A 17,689-nucleotide genomic window follows, 5' to 3' on the forward strand; every position below is an offset into this window, starting at 1 on the left:
TATCTATCTATCTATCTATCTATCTATCTATCTATCTATCTATCTATCTATCCGGGGAGAGTTGCATATATATTGCACAGAATAAGTCATGCACTACAAATAGCCTTTGAAAACCTCACTGGTTTTAACAACTTTCTCTCAGTGAGGACTAAAATGATAAAAGTTTTTGTTCAGGCCCTTGAGAATGAAATTGACAAAGAGGTCCATACCTAGCAATATGGACCATTGTAATTTTCATCCTCTCATCCCCATAATCCTTTCCCCTTTAGCCATCACAGTTGGGACTTCTGGGAATCAAAGTCCCAAACATCTGGAGGATCCGAGGGCGGCTGCCGCTGATGTTCAGTCACTGCAGGCGCACCCTGAGCGAGAGCCGCCTTCTACCTTCTGTGTTCTCTTTGTCCTCTTGCAGGTGGCTGCCAACTGGGCATCACAGCCAAAGGTGAACGCTTGAAACACTGGTACGAGTGTCTGAAGAACAAGGATAAGAAAATTGAGCGCTGGCACGCCTTACAGAACGAGAACCATGTCTCTAGTGATTAGGAGATGCCCCACGAGTCCGCCATCCTCCACTTCCTTTCCTGTAGAATTCCAAGCATCCCGTCTTCCAACGCATTTATGTTTCTTTTACTCCTGGGGGTAACTCCCCCCCCCATCTCCTGCCTCTGTCATGGCAGCAGCGTTTTTCTCTTCTGCCCCCTCCTTTGCCATTCCCACCCAAGGATCTGACCCGATTCTCCTTTATGGTTTGTTTCATCACCCATTTCCCCCACCATCTCCCACCATGGGTGCATTCATGTACAGGTTTTTCAAGCAATAGCCCAGCACTGAAACTTCATGAGTTTGGCCTCTGCTTTTCGGCAGCAAAAGATCACCCTCCTTTTCTCCCCTACTGATGCCAGTGTGCTTTCTCCTATCTGCCAAAGGCATTTGTTCTTGAAGTGTCCTTGAATATCTGATTCCCCCTCTTCTGGTTTCCATCTCTGCATGCGGACCTTCCTTCAGGCCCCACTTCGGCCCTCCTCCTCCTCCTCTTTGCAACCTTGAGAATATTTTGAGCATTGCGAATGGAAAATGCACGGCTATGGTTCTTGACTCAGGCTGCTTTAAGCATGGGGGCAGCCGATCAAAACGACAACAACAGCCAGATCATGCAAGTCTTTTGAAACCAACGCCTAGGCTGTCATAAGCAAAAAAAAACCAGTTTCCGCTTGGGGTGGGGGCGGGCGGGGAATCTTTCCGATTTATAGCATCACTTCATCCCGTCTTTTTCAGTCATGGGGTCTCTAGCCTTCGGCTGTTGGAAGTAATTCAGAGAACGCCACCTTCCATTGCTGAGTGGCCCCATCAATGTGGTCCTTCATAACCCCTCACTTCAACCCATGAAGCAGCAAAGGCCAAGCTTCTTCTTTTCCTGGTGAGCAACTATATAGGTTTCAGGGCCAATCTCAACCAAGCTGTGATCTTCCACTTGCCCTTGCCTGTTGTTGGGCAAGGCCTATTTTTGTGTCTACGAAGCATTTTCCATGGGTTGCACCCTATTGTTTACGGATTCTCTCAACAAAATGGAGGTCCACCATTCTCCCAAAATTCAGGAAGGGCTTCCAGTGATCAGACCGACCAGAGGGGCATGAAGTGGGAACATGGCCGGGGTGTCTGTGTATTCCTTTCCCACCACATGTGTAGAACGGTTGGTGGCAACACCCGAGACAGATGATTCAGTGAAAGTCAGGGAGGACTACCTGGCCTGCTCTGGTCTATGGGTGAACAGATGGCTTCCTTGTTGGTATCCCCAAAGTTCTCTCCTTTAGCTAGACCTTGGTAGCAAGAACAATAGCCTACTTTCAATCCCAGCCAATAGCTCCCAGGCAGTGCTTCCTGGTGACATGAGGGAGCTTAGGAAAGGAAACCAATATCAACAGTAGGGGAGGGGAACAACTTAGTCTGGTTTTCTTCCTTGGGATGGCACTTCCATAACCCCTTTCATGTCTACCTTCTAACTGAACTAAAGAATAGTCCCTCGTGTGGGTTCAGTAGGTTTCCGCACTACTGTACTTGCCTTTCTTCTGGAGGCAGAGAGGCATGTGGTTTCTGCTGCTCAGTCTAACCACCACATACATGAATCAGGACAAGTCCTTCAGGATTTCCTGTGGCTTCAGGTCTGACATGCATTTAAACATGCATGCATTCCTTTGGATGGTGGGACCAAGCCATGCCCACAGGATTTTTAGTTCATTCTCCTACAAGAGCCATCTGATCTGGTGCCTTTCAACTGGGCAACCCAGGTGGGCAGAGATGGTGGAATGCCCACTTCAGAAAAACAGAGCAAGATGCCTCAGTCCAGTCTGGCTCTTTGCTCCTCTGGTCCAGTGGCCTTTCTCTTTTGACTGGCTGCATTCTTCCCGGTTCTCAGGCAGAGAGAGGTTCTTTCCCAGAACTTTGAAAGAGTGCTTTCGTTGAATGATGACTCCCAGAATCCCCATGCTGGCTGGGGGATTCTGGGCATTGTCGTTCAACAAAGGCACTCTTCCAAGCTCTGGTCTTTCCCATCACTTTCTCCATGAGGCTTTTGGAACTGGTGATGCCAAAGATTGAACCTAGGAATCTTCCACAGACAGCACAAATGCACTTCCTACTATGGAGAGAGGGAGAGTGATGAGCAAACCAATGGATGGATGGATGAAACATCATGGTTCACCCTCAGCTTCAGGGTGCTGTGGTCTATTCCAAGGTGGAGCTATGTAAAGCAAGTTCCTGGTTGTTCTGGTGGTGTTTCCACGGATGACCTCCTAGCTCTCCTCTTCTTCATCAACCAAGATATAATTCTGCTAGTTTTTGGAGAAGGGCACCTTTATGAACGGATGGCCTTGCTGGCCCAACTTGTCCTGGGTAAAAGTTTCATGAGAGAGTCCTCTATGCTTCTCGACTGCATGACGGTGGTGTGCTTCCAAGAAGGACGTGGAGCACCTTGAATCTCTTTACCCACCTTGGCCTTGTTGCAATTCCATTTCTGTTCCACTTGCTGAAAAAAGTCGACTAAGTGCTTTGCTCAACTGCAGAACCTCAGTAAACCCTTTCTTTTGTCACCCAGCCGTTGGGTCCAGGGCACAACCCAACTGTTGGGCCATTTTGTTTTTTATTACAGCTCCTTGGTTCTTTGTGAAATAGGTTAGATATATTTGTGCTGAAAGCAAGTTTCTGGGATTTAATTTTAAAAAGCCATTGGGAAATTTGGTCAACAGCCAAAGCAGTACTTTATTCTCACTTAGGCCAAGAAGATACCAGTGTAGAGTTCTTGATCTGGTGTATCCTCAGGATCTACTAGTTCAGGCTGGGCAAAGTGAGGCCCGTGGTTTGCATGCAGCCCCCTAGGGCTGATTTTTGTGCCCCTCTGGGTCAACAGGAGCCAAATTGTTGCCCCCCAATCCCTTCTAGATGTTGTGGTGGACATTTCCACCATGGTTTTGAGATTCCTTGGTCCATTATAGGCCCAGAGCAGGCCTTAAAAAAAAAACAAGAAGTGAGCAGGAAGTGACCCAGATGTCATTGTTTGCTTCCATTTATTTATTTATTTATTTATTTATTATTTTAAAAAGGGCCTGTTCTGGGTCTAAAATGGACCAGGGAGTCTAAAAAAAGGGAGAGAGGAGGAAGTGACTTCTGTGTCACTTGCGGTTGTTTTAAAAAGGCCCTAGGTATGGTGCATAGTCAGCATCCTTAAGCTGATGTCACTGGGCTGGACTGTTGGTTTCATGCGCTCAACTTTAAAATTGTTTCACATTTAAAACTGTTTAGGTGCATAGCTGGGGGAGGGCACAATATGAGAATGTTGACCCTTCTTCACAAAAATTCTGCCCCACCAAGTGACATTTGCCTCCCCACCCCAATTTTTTTTAGCATCCCAGAGATGCTGGAAACCATTGGCACATGGGACTCTTTCTGTTTGCTGGGTTGGCTTTCTCTGGCTCTGTTCTTTGGATGCCTCAAACATTATTTTCTAAAGGCTCCATGGAAGGTTGAAGCGCTTGTGATGCTAGAAATGTGGGGACGGGAAGAAAATGGCTTGGGGGCCGATGCTGATTTGAGGGGGGCAATGCCTGTATTGTGGTTTCCCATAGCTACATCTCTCCATTTTGCCAGGGCTCTCTCCATGGCATTCTGAGTAATGGGGATTACATTGGCTGGCATTGGATGATAAGAACGGATCCAGGCATGGATGGGCACCGGAACTGCCCTTTCCTCTTGGTTCCCACCATCCCTTTGGTTCCCAAAAGATACCTTTGGAGAGAAATCTGTTCCCCAGTCATGGGTCTTGGCTGAGGATATTTCTCCCTCTAGACCTAGCGGGGGGAAAGGCCCCTGCTCCCCAATAGGACCTCCTCTCTCTTTTCAATGTTTCCTTTCTGCCCCACCTTCTGTGTCCATTGGAGGCATTCTCTTGGAGCGAGTCCTCTCTTTTCTCAGAAGTCTTGTCGTTTTTCGATACCGTTTTGTAAACTCGGTGTGATAGTTCTCATCTGAAAAAAAGAAGAAGAAAAGAAACCCTTTGACCCTTTTTGAGACCAGGGCTGCATCTGCACCGCAGAAATAACCTGGTTTGATGCCACTTTCGCTGCCATGGCTCAAGGCGATGGAATTCTGGGAGCGACCATTCCCAGCATTCCATAGCCTTGAGCCATGACAGTGGGCGGGGATGCTTTGATGGAGAGTTCCTGCATGGCAGAATGGGGTTGGCCCTTCTTGGGGGTCTCTTCCAACTGTGATTCTATGGATTATTTCAGCAGTGCAGATGCAGCCTAAGTTTCTCCCCTTCCTTCCTCCCTCCCTCCCTTGGCGATTTGTGATTGTTTGACCTCCAACTCCTCCTTCTTCTTCTTTCTTTGTAAATAACGCATGCACGTCTGGATTGGGAATGGTGCAGCAGCCCCGATCCGCCTCCCGTCTTTGCCTCCTCTTGACAATTGCATTCTGTTAAGCATGCAATGACTTCACAGAAGTAAATAACTATCTGACTGTTTATAACTATCTAACAGCCAATGTTACCAGTAAGACTCCAAAAACCCAGCTGGTCTTCCGCTGCATGCAGGTGTAACTCCCCCGTTTCTTCATGTCATACCTTAATAAAAGTGAGAACAAAGGGGGCAAACCTCCTTCCAATGTCTGCATTCTTTTCATTCGTTGGCATGGCTGGAACAGGCACGCATGGGCCATGGACATTGGACTTGGGACCATCCAGAGGCCATAGGGTAAATACGGTTTAAAGTGAGCTGGACAAGGAGGAGGCAAGTGGGGCTGAAGCACTCCAATAGGAATGGGAAGAATATTTGAAAATATTCAAAGAACATTGGCCAGAATCCTCTTATCACGGTGTATGTTATGTAACTTAATGTATGCCAGGGGTGTGGAAATACAGAGGTCCCTCCACATTTGCTGGGGTTGGGGTGAAGGACCCCCGGGAACGTGGAAAAAACACCAATAAAAAAGCAATACTCTTCTTACTTAAGCGAACACCTCTCTAGGAATGTCCAGGTCCTCCAATGCAAGTCTATGCTCAACATCTTCCAGAAAGTGATCATAGAATCATGATGGAGGACCTACAAATGCCTAGAGAAGCCTTTTCTCTAGGAACGTCTAGGTTCTCCAGCACAACTCTATGGTCAACCTCCGGCGAAGTTGTGCTGGAGGACCTAGAGAGTCTTAGAGCGAACATATTAGTCAAAACCGCAAATAATCAAACCAGCAAAGGTCAAAGCTGCAAATGTGGAGGGCCAACCGCAGTGCAGTTTGGGACCACTTTAACTGTCATGGCTCCATCCTACAGAATCACGGGATTTATTGGTTTGGTGAGGCGCCAGCAGTCTTTGGCCGAAAAGGCTAAAGACTTTGTAAGATGACAAGTCCCAGGATTCTCTAGGATGGTGTTGCAACACTTAAATGGCATTATTTCTCCAATGAAGGTGCATCCTTAGGTGGCAGTTCATGAACTGACCCAAGAGCTTATATTGTCTTAACCTAACAGAAATATCCATCAGCAGAGTTATACGAGTTAAAATACTGAATGCCAACATGGATGTAGATCATGCACATGGCTGACAGTCTATTATGCAATTGCGATGCACAAAAATGCAAAGGCTGTGGACATTCACCTTGTATTTTAATGCCCTGCTGCGTGAGTATCAGTCCCATATGTGTGACTCTGCTTATACTTTCATTTGTTGGATACAACTTTTACACACACACACCCCAAAAAGCTTGGAGAAGTGTTGGGAAAAATCCATTTCTGCACAACTGCTGTAATCAAACTAGGGCTTGCAAAATTGCTTTTCTGGGCGGCTTCCAAAATCCCCCAGCTGGCATGGCCCATGAATTACAGGACTGCGCTAGGAAAACCAGGATCAGGTTGAAATGCTCTGACTGCACAGTAGATGGCAATACTCCTCCAAAGAGGGCAGCAGGCCTTCCCAGCAAATGCAGTCACGTTTGGTGAGGGAGGGGGGCTTTCTCCTTCTTTTTGGCCAGATCAGGGCCTCAGTGCAGCAAGTAATCCGAAAACATCTTGGGATATGGCTTTGCATCACGATGCTCATGAACTGCCATTGGAAGTGAGGAATGCTTTGGATACAGATGTGGGAGACGCCATATTCTCTTCCCTGATCCAGGGCTTTCCCAAGTTGCACACGATAGGAGAGATCAAGTTTTCAATTTGAGCCTGGTCTTTGGTGCTTGGAAGATTGTCCTCCTTTGGACTAGGGCTCCCACAGCTCATCCTTGGACTTGTATTTTCATGCCGGGAATCAGATGAGGAACATCTAACGTAAAGTTACAAACAGGGCAGCCTCTAGGCATAAGCAAAGAGCCTTCCCTCCTCTGCAGTCCAACTGCTCAGCGTTTGAATCGGCAAATCCTAGGGCTCTAGATCCGGAGTTTGCTCCTGTGCTGCTATTGCTTTGTTGGTTAACTGGTGTCTGCCTGGAAGCCTCCGCTTCACATTGTCTGGCGGGTGCGTTTCCAGCTACTTCCCAGCAGGGGCCGCTGTTCTCCCTCCTCAAATGAAAGCAGCTCCCTCCAGCGCTTGACTTGCTGCTCCAAAGGTTGCTTTGCCCACTAATGAGATTTGGCCCTTTGCCTCCATCGATCGATTCTCATCTTGGAACCAGCCAAGCTCCTCATCACGGCCAATAATTTACGGCTTTGGTCCCTCCAAAATCAATACGGATTTGCTCTTTGCTGAGAAGGTGCAAAGGCAGGAGCGTGGTGCTGTGGGGAGAGGAGGAGAACCACAGGCCAGCTGCTTGGCAAGGAAAGCCCATTTTCAGGCTGGTTTGGGATGGCACCCAGAAGCAAACAGCAGCCGGAACTGGGGGCAAAATGTGGGCAGCAGAGGCTGGCTCCCCAAGAGAAATGCCTCCACATGGATGCTCTCCTTTCTCCAATTGTGTTTGATGGCCCAAGCTGTGGGTTTGGGGGGAAGAGAGCCACCCCGCCAAGGATGCGAAATAGCCTCACAGTTATTTAATAGCCAAGCAAATCTCCATGAAATTTTCAGGCCCTCGGAGAATATATAATAGGAGGGCTGTATGTCATATATATATATATGCGCGCATTGTGGGGGAAGAGACCTCAAAGCAATGCACAGAGAAAAATAAGTTATTACCCCCAGAGACTGTAGCCTACAGCTGCTCTCATAAATCCCATTTTCCAATTGACTCCATATGTGTTTATAAGCAGCGCCACTGGAGTTGAAGGTGAGCGGCAAACACAGAGAGGTGTGTGGGCCGGGAGGGAGGCCGAGCGCATCTTTGGTTTAACTGGGCCCTGAATATTAACTGAATATTAACATTCTGCTGATTCAATTGGAAATATATTCGGAAGAGCATGCGCTCGCCGCCGTCTTGTTCCCCCATGTCTCCAGTTAACTACCAAATGTGCAGCAAATATGCTGATGTTTGCCATATTTCTATCTTTTGCTCTCTGGCGGCATCTGCACTGCAGAATTGATGCAGTTTGACACTGCTTGAACCGCTATGGTTCCATGCTCTGGAATCTTGGGATTTGGTGAAGGATTCAGCCTGGCCTGTCAGAGAGTGCTGGTGGCTCAACAAACTACGAATCCCAGGATTTCTGAAGAACACTTTGCAGACTTCTGGGGAGCGGAGTGGCTTAGGGGAATGACATGCCAATGTTGATCTCTGGTTAAGGGCTGCAAAACAGTATTTTTCCCTGCAAAACAAAGAGAAGGGGGGAAAGATGAGCCATGGATCCTTTGGAGGAAAGCCACCATTCTGCACATATTTCTGTGCTCTTCACTTCACTTTGTCAATGAACATGGACAGGGAAATACCTGTTTTGCCACCGTGAAGAGTATTCCAGAATACAGAATGGGTCTAGAGGCACTGCTAGGGCACCGTTTAAAAAAATGGTGAAAAAACAGGATTCAGGAATGTTGGGAAACCCTGATGGAGAATATTCTGGACGGGTGAGAATCTTCACCCCCTTGGACACATTCTGTCAAAAAATGCACAATTTTGCACCCAAAACATCATATTTCCTGCCCGGAAAGCAACATTTTCTGCCCAGAAAATCATCATGTGATTATTTATTTATGGATTTATTAATTTTTGCACAGAATAGTTCCTGGATGAGGCGTATCGGTTTGAGTCTTGGACTACGATTCTGGAGGCCAGGGTTCGAATCCCCGCTCAGCCATGAAACCCATTGGGTGGCCTTGATCAAGTCACACTCTCTCAGCCTCAGGGGAGGGCAATGGCAAAACTCTGAACAAATCCTGCCAAGAAAACCCCATGCCAGCTTCATCTTAGGGTTGCCAAAAGTTGGAAACAACTTGAAGACACACTACAACAACAGCAGCAGCAACAAGAAGTTCCCAAACGGCAAACCACATTTGAAAACGGCACATATTTCATTATGTTTTTACGGCAAGGAGGGGGAAAATCAGGATATTTACAAAGATTTACATCCCTGGGCTCCCCCAGCCATGGTTAGTGGCTTCCAGAGGCAGCGAATCCATTCTGGGTTTTAGTCCAAACTTAGAAGTAGGTCTTCAAGATATCAACACGGGGTGGTTAGGTTTCATTGGATTGAACTGTTGACCAAGCTGGCTGGGGCTTATGGGATCTCAAGTCCAAAATACTTGGAGGACCAAAGTTTGGGAATCCCAGGTGCAAAAGATACTCCTTACCTTTCCTAAATTACAGCCTCAACATAGTTTTTTATGGGTTTTTCTGGCTCTGTGGCGATGTTCTAGAAGAGTCCTGATGTTTCGCTCACAAAAAACTATGGATGCCAGCCATGAAAGCCTTCGACTTCATACAGCCTCAACAGTTTTGCCACGAAACACTAGTAAATCTGATGGGGGGAAAAGAAGAGAAGAAGAAGGTATGTTACCTAAATTGTTTCACAATGGACAATGATAGGGGAAATAATTTATTAGCACAAGGGAGCAGTGAGAAAGGTTTGGGTCACTTTAAAAGCTGGGCCACATTTATAAACTGGAGTTCTAGTTACCAGGTCCAGCAACTAGAACTCCAGTGTGCAAGGCCCAAATCTACTTTTACTGATACAGCAACAGGCTTGCAACATTCCCACAAAAGCAAGCGCTCGCACTCATACCAGAGCGAATGAAATAATGGCAGATTAAATTGGATAGAGATGTTGCAAGGCCTTGTGCCACAGGCCTGGAAAAAAGAAGGCCAAGAAATGCCAATGCTTACCTGACTCCAGAAGTTAGGATTCCAAATCTTGCAGAAGCGCCAGCAATGTAAAGAGGCTTGCAACTCAGAGGGATTTTAGAGGAAATCCAACTGCCTGACTTCATTGAAAACCAAAGACAAAGAGCAAATAATAATAATAATAATAATAATAATAATAATAATAATATTTATACCCCGCCTCTCCATTAAGATTGAGGCGGCTAACAACATTAAATCATTAAAACACATTGTCCCAGAGACCCACCCACCATAACCAATAAATCATAATTGTAAACCATAACAATAAAACAATACTGTTAAAATTATTAAAATGGACAGGGCAGGGTAGTCAATAGCTCCCTTTTCTGCTTTTGGGGGCAAAACCTTAGAAACTGGAGGTGGAATTGTCCAGAAGGAGGAAAAAGCAAAACCCTGGAGCCAAGCTCCTTGGTTGTGTGAAAAAGACGACATGCCCTCTTGACCCTTGCCCTTCTTGGCTGACCGCTCAGGGAGGAGATGCTATAAAAACTGCACTCCATCTAATAATAAATGCATCTCTTCGAGAAGGTACTGTTCCATCATCTCTGAAACAGGCAATGGTAAAGCCTCTTTTGAAGAAACCTTCTCTTGATCCCCTTTTAATGTGTAATTATAGGCCGGTCTCCTTATTACCATTCTTGGGCAAGGTGATCGAGAGGGCAGTCGCTTTTCAGCTCCAAGCTGTCTTGGATGACACTGATTATCTGGACCCATTTCAAACTGGCTTCAGGGCGGGCTACGGAGTTGAGACTGCCATGGTCGCCTTAGTCGATGATCTCCGTCTGGCCACTGACAGGGGAAGTGTAACCCTGTTGGTGCTCTTGGACATCTCAGCGGCCTTCGATACCATCGACCATGGTATCCTTCTGGAACACCTGAGAGATTTAGGTATCGGGGACACTGCGCTCCAGTGGTTCCGGTCCTATCTCTCAGGAAGATTCCAGATAGTGAGGCTGGGGGACAGCTGCTCTCGTAAAAGAGAGCTTATATCTGGCGTCCCACAAGGTGCCATCCTGTCCCCCATGCTATTTAACATTTACATGAAGCCGCTGGGAGAGATCATCTGGAATCATGGAGCTCGGTGTTATCAGTACGCTGATGACACCCAGATCTACCTCTCCATGGCTCCGACTGATACAGTGACTAAGGATGGCATCTCTCCTCTGGATGCCTGCCTGGGGTCAGTAATGGGCTGGATGAGGAAAAACAAACTCAAGCTGAATCCAGAGAAAACAGAGTTACTCGTGACAGGTGCTCCGAATCCTGATAGGGAAATTTGTCATCCTGTCCTGGATGGGGTTACACTTCCCCTAAAGGACAAAGTTCACAGTTTGGGAGTACTCTTGGATCCATCTCTACAGTTATCATCTCAAGTAGATGCGATGGCCAAGAGTGCTTGGTACCAGCTTCGGCTGATACGCCAACTGTCTGGATTGAAAAGACCTAGAAAATGTAGTACATGCACTGGTAACCTCTCGTTTGGATTTCTGTAACTCGCTCTACATGGGGCTACCTTTGTACCAGGTTTGGAAACTTCAGCTGATTCAAAATGCTGCAGCCAGACTGGTCACGGGCACATCTAAATCGGATCATATAACTCCCGTATTAAAATCTCTCCACTGGCTGCCAATTTGCTTCTGGCCCCAGTACAAAGTGTTGGTTATTACCTTTAAAGCCCTACATGGCTTGGGCCCGAGTTACTTGAGGGAACGCCTCTCCCTACATAATCCGCCCTGCACTTTGAGAACATCGGGGAAATTGTTACTCGAACACCCTAAGGTACGACTGGTAACAACCCATCAAAGAGCTTACTCAGCGATAGCTCCTACTCTTTGGAATGCACTTCCTGAAGAGATCTGCCTCAGCAGTACACTGGAAAACTTCAAAAAGGTGTTAAAAACTTATCTTTTCCAGCAAGCATACCCTCCCGGCTCACTGTAGAGAACTTATTTCCAGTTAGATTAATCGATATTTTATAGCTGTTTTTAGATAATTTTATTGAATAATTGTGATTACTATCGAAATGTTTTTAACTGTTTTTATATTGTATGTGATAGCTCTTGTAGATGTACACCGCTTTGATCTCAAGGAAAAGCGGTATAAAAATAAACAGTTTATTATTATTATTATTATTATTATTATTATTATTATTATTATTATTATTATTATTGTCATCATCATCAAAATGTAGCTATCCTAAATGAAGAGGTGGCAAATCCCTATGGCCTGTCCCTTTGATTTCCATATGGCTGACAAGCCCCAAAGCCACCTATGCCTCTGAAATCAGAAGAACAGATCTGAATTTCAAAGGATACCTTTCTGTTGCCTTAGCACTTGCTGGCTGAGGCTGCATCCACACCGCAGAAATAATCCTGGTTGCCACCACTGTCAGTGCCATGGCTCAGTGCTGTGGAATTTTGGGATGTGTAGTTTTGTGAGACATCTAGCTTTCTCTGTCTGGTGCCACAGCCAAATGCGGTTCCCACAATTCCGTAGCCTCGAGCCATGGCGGTTAAAGTAGTGCCAACCTGGATCATTGCTGCCATGCAGACGGAACCCAATGTTGCCCCGAGGTGCTTTTTCCAGGCCTATGTGACAAAGCATGCTTTCCAGGATGGAGTCTGAGATCAAAGTTCAATCAGAGGCAAAGGGAGATATATATATATATATGGGCTAGCAACCAGTGACTGAGAATGATTTCGATGGGCCCGTCTCTTGTCCCACCCAACGGCTGGAGAGGCAAAGGAAGCTGCAGCCAGCAAAGTTCTTCCCATCTCCAGAGCTGTCTTCAGAGGATCTCTCTTGCATCTGGTCCATCGGAGATGGAAACTTCTCAGTCGTTGCTCAGCAACAGCCAATCGCGTGCTCCCCTGCTTCCTGCTTTGAGGAGGAAAGATGCTCTCTTCCCATCATCCCCCTCCCCAGTCCTTCTTCTTTGGTCTTCCTCAGAAAGCAATGGTGTTTCAGCATCAGATGGTTCTAGGAAGGGTGTGTGTGTATTTGTGTGTGTGTGTTTGTGGGTTTTTTAAAATCTTCTGAGCCCCCCTTTGACAACAGGGGGGCCAGGCACCCACCGCCACCATCGCCTCTCTGGCAAAAAAAAACCTTGGCTTACATCTGTACGAGAAAAGGTTCCTTTTTTTCCACCTCTGTCTCTCGACTGTCCATTAAATAATTCAGCCCTCCAGCCTTCTTGCTGAGAGAGGGGCCAGTGAGGACAAAGTCAATTTAGGTATTAATTTTTAAAAGGCAAATGGGAGGTTGGTTTTGTGTGTGTGTGTGTGTGTGTTTCTGTGTGTGGGAAAAATGAAATGAAAAAGACCGAGCTGTAAAAAAAGGAGTGACAGAAAAATGTCCCCCCCCCCCAGCCAGGTTTCTGAAGGCGATAAACGTTTTATGCTTTCATATTTCAAGAGAGCGTGCATGCCTCTGTGCGCTGGTGGTTATATATGGACTGCGATTTTGATGTCCCCTTGCCAGGCAATAAACCCAATTGGCATCAGCAGGGTTTACTGCTGATCAAAGAAGCAGCCGTGTTAGTCTCCTGGAGCATTTGTACCATTTCAGGAGTGGGGTAGAAAGCAATAGAGAGCTTTTAGAACCCCGGCAAACTGATTTTTTGGAAAGCAAGTGGATTGCTTTCTCACACCGACACTAATTGGCCACAGCCAAAATCGGAAAGACCTGTATCATCTTGTCCATTTGGGGGGAAATTTAGGTTGCGGGACATTATTTGCATCCTTTAGGATCCAATGACCTTCTATCCCACTCCCACAACTGTATAAAATATGTGAAGTCGAATGCTTTCATGGCCGGCATCCATATCTTTTTGTGGGTTTTTCAGGCGATGTGGCCATGTTCTAGAAGAGCTTATTCCTGATGTTTTGCCATCCTCTGAGGCTGGCACCTTCAGAGAATGTACAAATAACAAGAGGCTTTAATATCGCTCTGCATTGCATCTGGAAAAGTGGGTTCAAATCCACAAAAAATCATGCTGAAATAAAAACCAGCTAGTCTTAAAGGTGCCGCTGCATTCCCTTTCTTCTCTCCCTTCCTTCTTTTTGTATCTTACATTATAACTACTCCATTATTTGGGAAATCAGAGAATAGACTGTCATAAACCAGGGTGGGCAAAAAGTGTGGCCCGTTGGCCATATGTAGGCTGTGTTTGTGGCCCTCAAGGTCCTGGGTATTATTTTTCCTTCCAAAAAGTTCTGGACCTTCCCTGAATGTCCTAGAGGGGCATTTTTGCCACATTTGTGCCCCCTTGGACCATTTTTGTGAACCGTTTCAGCCGCAGGAAGTGAGCAGGAAGTAAAAAACCAGAAATAAAATGGGCCCCCCAGCTTTGCCCATCCCATCTGCAAAAGCTGCTCCATCCCTCCTTTGAGGCATCCACACTGCAGAATATAATCTGGTTTGACACCGCTTTAACTGCCACAGCCCAAGGCTATGGCATCCTGGAAGGAATCCGGAATTCCATAGCCTTGAGCCGTGGCAGTTAAAGCGGGGTCAAACCAAACTCTTTCTGCAGCCTCTGTGTATGTCCCAGCCTTGCCTTTCATTCTGCTCTGGAGGAGTGTTCTGCGTGACCTTCAGGAAGGGCCTCCGTCTCTGTCTTTTTGGATTGCGCAAAATCTCTAAGCCATCTGCAATCCCATTTCCTCCATCTCTCTTCCATCGGAATAATTAAATGGGAGCGCTGTTCGGATTGATGGTCAGAGATGGGAGGGCTAGGGCTTCACCCCCAGCTTGTCCTTATTAAGGATCTAAGCCTTGGCTTTAGTCATTAAAGGTGGTTTTAAGCCAAGCTGAACAGCTGATCGCTTCTCTGGCTGAGAACACTGAGCTGGAGCTGGAGATTGCTTTCGGATCCTTTCAGCTCCGGGGGAGAAGATCCCTTTTGGAGAGAGAGAGAGAGAGCAAGCAAGAAGAGCAGGCAGATTTTGGGGTCCTTCTCTGAAGATGGGGCTGAAATCTTATTAGAACCATACACTAGGGATGGGGAAAAAATATGAAAGAAAGTTGGCATTCTACTTGGGACTGTTGTTGTTGCTGCTTGTCTTCAGGTTGTTTCTGACTTATGGTGATCCCAAGGCGGACCTGTACACAGGATTTTCTTGGCACATTTTTAGAGGGGGTTTGACATTGCCGTCCTCCAAGGCTGAGAGAGTGTGAATTGCCCATGGTCACCCCCTGGGTTTCCATGGTTGAGTGGGGAGCATTGGTCAGACATGACACCTCCCTTCGTTTGAGATCATGCAACAGATGGGCATCTCTCAGGAGTGCTTCAGTGGTGTGTTCCTGCCTGGCCAGGGGTCGGTCTAGGCAGCCCTTGTAGTTGTTTCCATCTCTAAGATCCTATGGCATGAAGAATTTGTCTTTAGCAGGGGTGAGTAAACTGTTGGCACTCCAGATTTTGTGGATTTCATGTCCCAGTCCCTCCTGGCCAGCATTGTCAGGTAACTTTCCCAAGCTTTGGACAGGTCCAATGAACAGGACCGGAAACACACAACACACCGGAGCACCGAGAGAATGACTTGACCAATGAAAGTTCCACTGAGGCTGCATCCGCACTGCAGAAATAATCCAGTTTGACACCGCTTTAAGTGCCCTGGCTCAATGCGATGGAATTCTGAGAACTGTAGTTTGCGCAGTGCGGATGCAGCCTGAGACAGGCAGGCATCTGACTCTTTCTTGCCCAAGAAGAGCCCATGGCCAATCCAAGTTGGTCCAGAAGGTTCTTCTCAGAGAATTTGCAATGACAGAGTGTGCCATATGGTGGCGCTGGTGAGCTCTGACACTTTCCCCTCTCCCCCCCCCCCCCCCACTTTACTCGCTATTCATTAAACCCATCCCTCCCTGCCCCAACCTGGCTAAGCCGTTTATGGAAAGCCTCTCTCTCATTAGGTTAACGATTCTTGGGGAATTATTCCCTACCAAGCCCGGTTAATCCTCAAAATGGAACATTTAATGGCGATGGATCAATTGGATGGAGTTATGCAATACTGGGAGACTGCGCTTCCGTTCTGAAGGAACGGCCACCGTCCCATTAACTGCAAAGAGATATTGATCAGGGTTAACCTTTCTACAGAGCCCTGAGCTGCATCACTAAGAGCTAGGGATGAGATGATCACGCATGGCAGTTTGGTAAACATGCAGATTTTTCTTTTCAACCCCCCCCTTTTTAAATTTATATTTCCAAGCCAAGAAATGTGCCTCCTTCACAGGCCAGATGTGAGCATCTTTAGATGCTTCATTTGCAAACAAACGAACGGGCAAGAATGTCCCTTTGAAATTTGATGTTCTGGATGGTTTTATGGTTTTATTGCCTCAATACTAAGTGGAGCAGCTAAGCAGCAGGGGTGCACTTGAGTCTGTCTCTAGCCTGGGTCCAGCTTTGTGGTTTTTGATGTGTGCCTTCAAGTCATTTCTGACTTATGGCAACCCTATTTCCAACTTATGGTGACCCTATTTTTGACTTACGGCGACCGATCAAAGTTTTTCTTTGCCAGTTCCTGCTCCTAGTTGGACTGGGTGAGCTCTGCTCTGTGTGAGAGACCGGAAATATTTTAACTTTCTCACACTTCACCCGCAGGGAGAACAGTCAGCCTATTCCCTAGGACAAGAGGAATTTGGACAGCAATTTCCATCCCTAGTAAGCCCCTATCATGATAGCATTAGCTCTGGTAGGCCTCAGTGGATGGCCGAGGTGGAAGATGCCTGGATGACTCTTTTCTGCCTTTCCACCTCTGTGTCTCTTTCCACCATCCTAACCTGGGAAAGGTCAAATCTTTCATGGTTTCTTATCAGTCCCTGCACTTGGGCAAACCAGGTTCCCTTGAATGGGCGGGAGGAGGCCATGATGTGGATTGGACCCAGGCCTTCATGGGGTCGAGTGGACTGATCAAATCATTGCTTGCAGGGGTCATTTCTCGCTTCATTTCGGCTCTTCTGAGCCTGTTTTCAAGGGCTCCGTAACCTGTCACGGACGGACTCGCAAATCCGCCCAGCGAAGCTGAGAACAGCTGCTGTGCTTCCAAAGCTGACCAATTTTTAGATTAGTTTCAGTCATCCCTTCACCCTGGGAGCATTCAAATTTATTTGTTCCTTGATGATATCTATCTATCTATCTATCTATCTATCTATCTATCTATCTATCTATCTATGGTTTTCTGGCATGCTTACTGGGGTTTTGTAATGCTTGGGCCATGCACAGCCCAATCGAGACTTAGAGAAAAAAAACAGAGGATGGGGCATTTCTCTATCCCTTCCATGAAGCCAAATCCAATACTGTACCCAAAATGTGGCAGCGCCACCACGGGACTAAAATTCGGTTGGGGCGGGTTCCAGGGTTCGGTTTTCCACCCCTGGGACCCATGGCAGGCTATGCCAACATTTAAAAAAGTGGGGCAAGGTTTGAGCATGAAGAAATGGTCAGATATCGACTTCTGCTTTTATTAATTTCTGCCCCTGGATGGAGGGCTGTACCTTTGGAAATGGGAACTCAGTTGGCGATTCCGCTCCATTGCGTTGAATCATGGTGCACACACTCCGCATCCTTTCATAGGGAGATGATCAGACATGACACCGATGGTGTAAAACACTGAACATGTGTCAGAAGGAGAGGAAAGGGACATGCGTTGGGATCCTGGAATCTCAGGCTCTGGGATCCGCTGCCTTCCACCATCACTGAAGCGTCAAGAATCAGGAGAGACGGTTTTTCCTCGGCAGGTTCCTAGTCTGTGCGTGGCTTGAGAAGGAGACGGCGATTCAACCAAACGGGTGGGATAGGGATCAAGCCTTCCTTTCCTTTTCTGCTGTCGCCCCAGGAGGTCTTCAAATGGCTCCTGCTCATGGCTTCTCTTGGCCCAGCCTTGTTGGCCACCATCTTGTCTCGACTGTATTTCCATTACAGAGAAAAACAGAGGGCTAAAAGA

At 46.9% G+C, this 17,689-nt stretch overlaps 2 protein-coding genes across 7 annotated transcripts in view; one reads left to right on the forward strand and one right to left on the reverse strand.

Annotated features, from left to right (window-relative positions):
* Positions 1-4,634, forward strand: part of RPH3A (rabphilin 3A) — an 80,886-nt gene extending 76,252 nt beyond the window's left edge. For all 6 annotated transcript variants that reach the window (XM_042441408.1, XM_042441410.1, XM_042441407.1 and 3 more), the window contains one exon: positions 413-4,634. In XM_042441408.1, the coding sequence (XP_042297342.1) occupies positions 413-543 (131 nt within the window). In that variant the 3' untranslated portion in view covers positions 544-4,634. The remainder of the gene's footprint in view (positions 1-412) is intronic.
* HECTD4 (HECT domain E3 ubiquitin protein ligase 4) overlaps positions 1-17,689 on the reverse strand; it is a 426,162-nt gene that overhangs the window by 255,114 nt on the left and 153,359 nt on the right. The window lies entirely within an intron of this gene.

This window comes from Sceloporus undulatus, chromosome 10, assembly GCF_019175285.1.
Source record: "Sceloporus undulatus isolate JIND9_A2432 ecotype Alabama chromosome 10, SceUnd_v1.1, whole genome shotgun sequence".
Lineage (NCBI taxonomy): Eukaryota > Metazoa > Chordata > Lepidosauria > Squamata > Phrynosomatidae > Sceloporus > Sceloporus undulatus.